Genomic DNA, 9,132 nt, shown 5'->3' on the forward strand with positions numbered 1-9,132 from the left:
GTCTTTGGGTGGGGAATGAAAAGCAAAATGAGAATATTGCGACTAAACAAAATTTCTTATTATGGTACATTTATATGGCATGGAACATGGATGCCAGTGGGGCACTGGGCTGAAGGGGATAGGGTGGGGAAGTTAAGTTAGGTTAGTCAGATATGCAAGTCTGATGGCATTTGTAGAAATATTGTGCTTGTAGTGGAAATGGGTGTGCTGTGGGTATTGATATCATTATATGCTTGTATTCACCCAATGGCTTTTTTGTCATGTCCCTCAACAGTTGGCAGGCAACTGTTGAATGCAGGGAAAATGAATTCAAGCTGTAGACACATGCTATTCCTTCTCATGTCTCATGTCAGACACATTCTATTCCTTCTCTATTCATGTCATGATCAGTATTCATAATACTGCAGTGATCACCTCCACCATTGATTTATTGTTACTAATTTGCCATGTGTGAAGTGTTCATGTTCAAAAGTGATGTATCTTTAGCTTACAGCCATGTGGCATGTGGCAAGTAATGTGAGCTGGTACCACTAGTCTGACCTATATCTAAGGTGCATTATGCTCAGCAAAACAGTGACACAATTTGTTTTTGTGAACAAGTTTTTATGTGCGGACTTTAAAAAGGTCAGTTGGAAATATGCTAGGGAGCTTGGGTCATCCTGGTAGACCATTTGGTCTTACACTCAAGGTAGCAGCTTTTGGGGTGGGATGCAATTTTTTGCCTTGGATGTATTTCAAAATAGAGCTAATTCTGAGCCATGCTTGAGCAACACCATTGTTGAAAATGAGCAGCATTCTTTCATGTGCAATTCTTCAATAGTCATGTTTTGACCTTTCTATCTCTGTTCTTATGATGTGCTGTTGAATTCTGTGGTTGCTAGTCACACTTGTAGTTGATTGTCATAAGGTCCTGGGAATGTCTGTCATCATGTTGACTAGCTTCTGATGCCATTGTCACAGGCCGTACGAGGACTGACCTATGCTGACGCGACTGCTGGCACCACTGAGAACGATCGCCGTGCGGCCCATGGCTACGGCTTCCGATGCCTGCCGCGTGGCGGCGCTGCAGGTCACCTGCACGGCCGACAAGGCTGCTAACCTGCAGCTGTGCTCGCGGCTGGTGGAGGAGGCAGCAGGTGGCGGCGCGCGTCTCGTCTTCCTTCCCGAGGCGTGCGACTTCATCGGCGAGAGCCGCGAGCAGACGCTGGCGCTGGCTGAGCCGCGCGATGGCACCACAGTCGTCGCGTACCAGGATCTGGCGCGCCGGCTCGGCGTCTGGCTTTCGCTAGGCGGCGTGCACGAGCGGACGGCGGCCGGCCGCTGCCTCAACACACACCTGCTGGTTTCGGCGGACGGTGAGATCGCCGCCAGCTACAGCAAGGCGCACCTCTTTGACGTGGACGTGGTCGGCACGGCGCCGCTGCGCGAGTCGCAGTACGTGGCCCCTGGCGGCGCGCTAGAGGCGCCGGCGCCGACGCCAGCCGGCCGGCTGGCGCTGCTCATCTGCTACGACCTGCGCTTCGCCGAGCACAGCCAGCTGATGCGGCGGCAGGGCGCCGAGCTGCTCTCGTACCCATCCGTGTTCACGAAAGCCACGGGTCACGCGCACTGGGAGCCGCTGCTGCGCGCGCGCGCCATCGAGACGCAGTGTCACGTGGTGGCGGCGGCGCAGGTGGGCCAGCACAACGTCCGACGGAGCTCGTACGGTCACGCGCTCATCGTTGACCCGTGGGGCCGCGTGCTCGCGGACGCTGGAGAGAAGGCCAACTGTGTCGTGTACGGTGACATCTCTGCGGCGGAGGTGGCACGCGTGCGCGCCGCCATGCCGGTGGTTTCGCATCGCCGCAACGATCTGTATCCGGACCTGGTGCCCGTCCCGCGGCTGCCGACGGAGGCAGCGTCGGCCATCTTTAGCGCCACCACCGTCTTCCCCGGCAGCGAAGAGAAGTTTAGGTTCGGCCAGGTGACGATAGATGGCGACATGGTGGTTTACCGCACTGAACTCTCTTACGCATTCGTGAACAAAAAGTGCGTCGTGCCGGGTCACATGCTCGTGTCACCACAGCGTGACGTGCCGCGTCTGGGTCAGCTGACGCCGGCCGAAGTGGCTGACCTGTTCCAGGTCAGCCAGCTGGTGCAGCGGCTGGTGGAGCACGTGCACGAGGCCAGCTCGGCCACCATCTGCGTGCAGGATGGTCCGGCCGCCGGCCAGACCATCCAGCACGTGCACGTTCACGTGCTGCCGCGCAAGCCGGGCGATTTCGCGTTTAATGACGAAGTGTACGGAGCGTTGGCGGACCACGACAAGGGTCAGCCTCAGTGGCGAGACGCGCACGAGATGAGGCGCGAGTGCCGCGTGCTGAGGGCCGAGCTCCTGCGGATGGGGCGTGGCTGACGCGTTTATGCCGGAGGTGGTACGGCACGCGTCGTGGCGCGGACTCCTGACTTTTCGTCCTTCCGGTCGTTACAGGAGTCGTTCGTTGCTTGTGTTATGGTTGGCTACGTTTGTACGTTGTTGCTTCCAGGTAGAAACTCATAGATATTTGAGGCTGACCGTAAGCAGATGAATGGTAGGCAAACGCAAGCGGGTGCTGTTAGTGCCGTTATGTCCGATTGGCTTTGTACATCGCCCCGCACTGCTGCGGAGGAAACGAGTTACCAATGTCATGCAAGGATTGGTTAACACAAGCAAACTGGGAACAGCTTGTTTCATTGTTCTGCGAATGGGGCTGGTTCTCTTCGAATATTGCAATGGATACAATTCATCAATGACGGTCCGTGAACACACTGTTTTACGGGTGCTCAGCAAGCGTCGTTTTCTCGCTTTAGGGATCTGACATGATAGACAAATGGTAAAAATTGTAGGCTCCACAAATCTTCAGGGTTTGATCTGCAGGTGCAAACGAGTGCGTAGAGTCTGTTCCCCACTCTACTTAGAGACCAGCCTCGAGCAATCAGATCTAGAAGGTTCACGGGTAAAAACGCATATGTAAAGGAACCTGCGGTGTTGTTCTAAAGTGGCCCAATAAACGGCGCCGCTGATCCGTGCTCCATTGGGCGAGCGTGGGACGTGCTTCCAGCCCAGAGCAGTGTGGTCCGGAAACGAAATCATGGTAGTCTCCACTTACAAAAGTTCTTGATCCGCCCAGATGTGTTTGGCAAGTTTGCTTATAGGTCAGCTTACAAGGTTGCATATATTGCGCATAGCGTGTGTTGTTACCGCAGTACATTCGCTCGGCGTGGCGTTACGAAGTCAACGAAATTAGCCGCTCGAAACATTCGCATGTGTCAGAGTAGGGACAGCGGGGAGGCCTTGTTACGAGCCGGCCGGCGGCGGATGACTGCAAGGCCCAAAGTGGCGATGAGCTGAACAGGACGGCCGTGCGTGTGATGGCCAATCGTATCCGTTACGGACGTAACCGTTGCTGTGTGATTACTCCGTGGTGATGTTTGATTCCATGATGGTGTCGCTTGATCTCGTGGTGGTGTCGCTTGATTTCATGGTGATGTCGCTTGATTTCGTGGTGATGTCGCTTGATTTCGTGGTGATGTCGCTTGATTTCGTGGTGATGTTTCTTGTTTTCATGGTGATGTTGATTGATTTTGTGGTAATGTCGCTTGATTCTGTGATAATGTTTCTTGATTTCGTGATGGTGTCGCTCGATTTCGTGGTGATGTCGCTTGATTCTGTGACGGTGTCGCTTGATTGATTCCTTGGTGATGTCTCGGAGTCGTGGCAGCACCGCGAGTATGTCACGAGCGGAGCTTGTTTCGCCCATTCTGTTGCGTACTCCGCTCATTCTGTCGGGTACTCCGCTCATTCTGTCCGATACTCCGCTCGTTCTGTCGGTTGCTCCGCTCATTCTGTCGGTTGCTCCGCTCATTCTGTCGGGTGCTCCGCTCATTCTGGGTGCTCCGCTTATTCTGTCGGTTGCTGCACTCATTCTGTCGGTGTTCTGTTGGTCTTTGCCGCTGCAGCTGGTGGAAGCTAAAAAGGCTCTGCTTTCCTGCGGCGTCTGCTCGCAAAGTCACGTGATGGCCGTCAATTTCAGGCTCAATTACACCGCCCTCCTGCTGGGAGGCATTGTCGGGGTGAGCCGGAGGGGGGGGGGGGGGGAGGGGCTGATCGGCTGCTTCCTCCACCGTGCAGTAATTAGACCGGGTTTGGCGTCGGCCGCCTCGAGGGTGCATTCGCCTTAGAGCGATGTAGATGATTCGGGTTTGGCGTCGGCCACACTGGGGGTGCGCTCGCCCAAAAGCGAGACAGGTGATCCCGTCCTGGATAAACGCCTTCGTTTCCTGACGCAGAGGACACTTGTATACTGTAGTGATGTGACAGAGGAGGAAAGCGCTGTAGAATAGGCGAGGCATGGAGGTAGGAAATGGCAAGGCTTAGGAATACCTCTTTTGCCAATTGACTCATGGTACTCTATAGCGTGTGACGAATGTTGGATGCGGAACCTGACCAATTTTAATCTGAGCAGACTGGCTGTTCTGTGATGCAGTCCTTGCGCGTTTGAATCCCCATCGCCGATGTAATGCCGCGTGGCTTGTCTGTGCGCTCCGTGTTTTCACGCCGCTTGGCACCGTTGAGACCGAACGACTGGGACTGAGTCCGACGGTCAGTCCTGAGCAGTCGCAACATGGCGTCGACCATGCATGCACTTATATGGGTTGTTAGCTATGGCGAGAGTTTACTGTGGCGGTCGCTCAGCTTAACTTCAACAGGCCATGGTGGAGGATTCCTTCATTACGGTGTGTTGCATTCGGTAAAATGCAACGATCCTTGCATTTCTCGTTTTGAGATCCGCAGGTGCAGAACATCCCAACCACTGCTCGCCTATGTTGGGTGCTGGCACTTTACTCTGCCGTATCATGCACAGACACCAATCTTTGATGGGTTCACTGCGGGGTCGGGGCGTGGCGGGATGACAGGGGGCTTCGGAGAGACAGAGCGTGTCCATTTCCGGCCGCGAACAATCCCTAAAACGTGACCGGAAGCGTGCGACACGGACAGCGCTGCCGGCTGTGAAACGCGTGCCAATCGGCCTTTTGTCGCTGGCTGATTACGATGTCCAGACAGGCTCGCTGGCTCGGCGGGAGGACATTGTGTGGTGAATGCCGAACACGGGAGCTAAATGTAGTAACTGTGAGTCCGCTGACAGTAGTGGATGACTTTCCTGCCGCTGCTCGCTGGGCCGGCTTGGTCGGCGTGGCCGGCCGACCCATGCACCCAGTGACAGATACCGGACGGCGGGTGTTGTGTTACTCAGCTGCCGCGCTGGTCAGCTGGGCCGTGCACGTGAGAAAGTCAGTCGGCTGGTGACCGTCGGCAAATACAGATCGTGCATCATCGCAATGTTAATCTATCATTACAATAAAGAACGTTAGCACGTCTGTCGGCAGCTCTTTAGACATGCCGGACGCGTGTACTACAATGTGTGAACGCAGATGTCAGCCAAAAACTGAGGACACACGCTTGGCAATTGCCGACCTAACGGACAGAAGGGGCATACAGAGCAATAACGCACCACAATAACCATCTGGGATGACTGGGGCCGTCACTGCACCACCCCCTGGCCGTGGAGTCCGTGCTTAGCGGGCATCTGTCTGGGGAGAGGGAGAGAGGGAGATAGAGGAGCCGTCGGGCGCGTCACCCGGCCGGCGGCGCCTGTGTGACCCGTCCGGTGTGACCCCGTCCCGCCGGCAGTCCCGCTCGAGGTAACCTGAGGCGCGCCGAGCGCCGGACGCATGAGTGGCGGGTCGATTAGGGAGTGCGTGCGGCCGCCGCCATTACAGGCAGATATATTAGTCGAAGCCGGACCGCTTCCGGTCGACCATGCTGCGGTAGTACGAAGCCTCGAGCAGTTACACTGTGGGGTACGCAAGCTCCGTGTTGTGGTCTAAGGATTCTAACTTTCACAACCACTCGCCACCAGATCGTCCTTTTTCCTCAGCGTTTCCCGGAACCGGGCAAGGTCGATAAGCGGTAATACGCTTCGATGGCGGTGCTTTAAGGCTTAGCGTGTGGAGCCTGTGGTGGCCGGTCAGATAGCCGCGCGGCGCCCATTGACTTTATTAAAGCGTCTCCCCAAAAGCACGGAGGTTGCCATACTAGCGGGCTGAATAGACTCTCATGGCCCGTAGCCGGTCGGGAGACTATTCAGTGCGTTCTATGGTGGTAATGGTGTCATCGGTAATTTGAAGTGGATGAATAAGTAGGGAAGGGAGTGCGCCGTCCGCTATTCGGCATAGTGATGCTGTGCCGTTGGTGCCGCGCACGACGCCGTGTCTTTTGGCTCGGGTCGTATCACCACAACGCTCCATCCGAAATGGTTTCCGCGATGCGCTATTCATTCTGTGCCTCAGTCGCGTCTAGCCCGCGCTCCTCCTCCAGAAGGGCCGCAAATTGATGCTGCTCTTTTGATGTTTTCCGCAGGAGATGCAAGATGTTCGGGTAATGCTATATTGTGCTAAGCACGCTTAAGCAGGGACGGCGCCACGGATTTTGAGCTGGGGGTAGGAGTTGAACTGGCTGCAGCGTGTTTCTATGGGGAGGGGCGCTGAGAGCGTGTGCCTCCTTTCCAAACTATGATGTGTATCATGTACAAGTGACTAAGTGCTGACAGTTAAAAAGTGAGTGTGGGGGGGGGGGGGCCTTTGAATTATCCAACAAAGCGTCTACCTAACCCAAAACGGGGCATCCTGTTCCAGAACAGCGCCTTCCAATGTCATATCACGTCATACATTTCCTACGAATTGTTCCAAATTATGGCTTAATGTTTGATTCGACTCAGTGGGTTACAGGACACACACAAAAAAACGAAGATGGGGCGATGATGAAAACACGTCGAGAGCCTGAGAAAGGCCTACAAAGCCAAACAAAAACGCTCTTTTTTCTTTTCTTAGCGATGCATGCCTAGAAGATGATAGAAAGGACATCAATGGAAGCATATGATGCATGAAAGCATAGAAGGGACTCCTAATCTTGAACAGAAGGCTTTTGATTCACGACCGGAACCGCAGCCATCTGATGCATGGGGCCTCCTGAATATGCATGGTGGCTCCTGACCCAGGATAGAGACATCCTAGTTTGTAACGGGAGCCTCCCGAACCAACAAAGACACTTTCTGAACATGACATTCGGTCTCTTAATCCAAAGCATTGCCTTCCTTATCTATGAAGGTGACCTTATGATCCAGAAAGCGTTTCTCTTAATGTGGCAAAGGGTCTTCTGATCCCGACTTACAATGCCTTTAGTTTGAGAAAAATAGCCTCTAAAAATGGGAGGGGGCAAAGCATACTCTTGCCCCCCCCCCCCAGCCGCACCGCCCCTGTGTTAAAAAAACTGTTGCGCATTTGAAAACACCGAAGCAAGCACCAGATACGATGAAATAAAAATACGTTTAATATATTTGTATATGTTTAAGTGAAAAAGACTGTTCTAGACGACATGATTGTGGTATCTAGTAACCGTGCCCCTCAACGAGTCATTATTTGATTACGTCATGGAACGTTGATATGACGTTAGAAGTGCCGCCAAACCAGTTGCGCTCATTGTCATCCTCGCACTCTCTCGCAGTGCTCCATACTCACTGAGCAATTACAGTATAGCAATGAAAGTGTTCGTTGAGGCAGCCATCGTTATGGTTTTGTATTTTGACCCTCTCTCGTGGTGTTCTAGCGTATTTTTCAGTGAAGTTGAGAAGCTTGCTTGCATTCAAATGTTCGGTAAGGTGTTATTCGTAAGACGTTTGATTACACGTCTTATTTCCGTAATTACAAGTAGTTGTGTCCAATTTCTTACATAATAAAGCTCAAAACACGATTCCTGATCGAAGCTCGCACAACTTGCTTAACACTGGTTGAGAGACAACTGACGTCCACTTTCCTTGGGAATCGTGCTCACGGACGCCAGATCTGAACGGCTCGACGATAGCATTCTTCCAAGCCTTGGACGCTGAGCGGCTAGTGTCGTGGCAGAATCTGAATGGCGTTGCTATAGCGTCTTGCATGCCTGAATGCCCTTCAAATCGTCTGCACATCTTCGCGGGCGCGTAGCTCAGAAACTACGGGGTTCAAGGTCTTAAGGTGGGTATGGCTATGAACTGCACCGAGTGATCGTTGAATAACTATTTTGGTTCAAAACCCCATACAAATGTGGAGCAGAGCAGAGTAGCTTTACGGGATAGGTCTTGTCATGAGCATGAGCTGGGACATAACGGAATGATTGGCGCCACCACGCGCACCGATCACCGAGAGGACTTCCATCTTGAGACGAAGAGCACATTTAACCAACAGCCGTAACGATTATCAGTTTCAAGTCGCACAGCTGCGCAGGGCGTCAGTGAGTGTTGCCAATGGCGCCCTGTAGGTCCGGGCCCGGACTTGGGATACAGTGAGGTCTAGGGTTAACCATACACAAGAGTTATCGGCTTCTGTGGCTTAATGAATGTGCTTTTGTTCGTAAATTCGTAACACTCCCTGTGATGTCCATATGGCCCACATTTCATTCTGTCACAAGGCGATCGACATAATTTGAATTGTTACTTGTCAGTGATTAGATAAATAAGATCTTACCCTGTGCAAAAGCTCCGCTGCCATGTAACGAATAAACACCATAAGCCATGCACTTATCTAAAGTTGCGAAGCATGCCAACCCACGCACTTTAATGTAAGTCACGGGCACAGTCTGATTTGCTTCTTCGCTGCGCTGTGGAGACTTCTGCTGCCGCGCCCCGCCTCCTCAGAGGCCTTATTTGTTGTCTGCGCGTCGAGTCATTACCAACTTCGCCGCCTGGATTTGCCACCTGGCCCTGGTAGTGGGGGTGCCGGTAGTTTGTTACAAGTTGGTCGGCATCTGAAGCTAGGCAGGAGATGAGGTCTCGTCCCCAGACATTGGTCAAAATTACCCACGTAATTGACACACAACTTTGCGTTTGAAGCCGGCGCGTCTCTGATTCGGAGAGGAAACTCTGGCGTCAAGACCCTTCACCTGATTCCCATCCTCTGCGAACTTTAACTTTTCGACTCGAAGGCAAAACATTCCACTTCTTAATTCACTGTCACCCTCTTCGTCTGCGCTGCATCTATGTCTTAATCCTCCTGACATTTTTGCTACGTCCCATGGGT

The 9,132-nt window shown here is 53.1% G+C and overlaps 1 protein-coding gene across 1 annotated transcript; it reads left to right on the forward strand.

Annotated features, from left to right (window-relative positions):
• Positions 1-487: 487 nt before the first annotated feature.
• On the forward strand, positions 488-3,042 carry LOC119112729 (nitrilase and fragile histidine triad fusion protein NitFhit). Its single transcript, XM_037237007.1, has 2 exons — positions 488-624; positions 961-3,042. Exon 2 carries the CDS (start codon positions 980-982, stop codon positions 2,393-2,395), a length of 1,416 nt encoding a protein of 471 aa, XP_037092902.1. The 5' UTR covers positions 488-624; positions 961-979; the 3' UTR covers positions 2,396-3,042.
• Positions 3,043-9,132: the final 6,090 nt, after the last annotated feature.

Source organism: Pollicipes pollicipes, unplaced genomic scaffold (genome assembly GCF_011947565.3).
Source record: "Pollicipes pollicipes isolate AB1234 unplaced genomic scaffold, Ppol_2.1 Scaffold_2555;HRSCAF=2994_pilon_pilon_pilon, whole genome shotgun sequence".
NCBI classification, from domain to species: Eukaryota; Metazoa; Arthropoda; class Thecostraca; order Pollicipedomorpha; family Pollicipedidae; genus Pollicipes; species Pollicipes pollicipes.

What these genes read in the sequence shown, in the direction of transcription:
- LOC119112729 (XM_037237007.1), top strand. Translation starts at nt 980, where the DNA reads ATGCTGACGCGACTGCTGGCACCACTGAGAACGATCGCCGTGCGGCCC.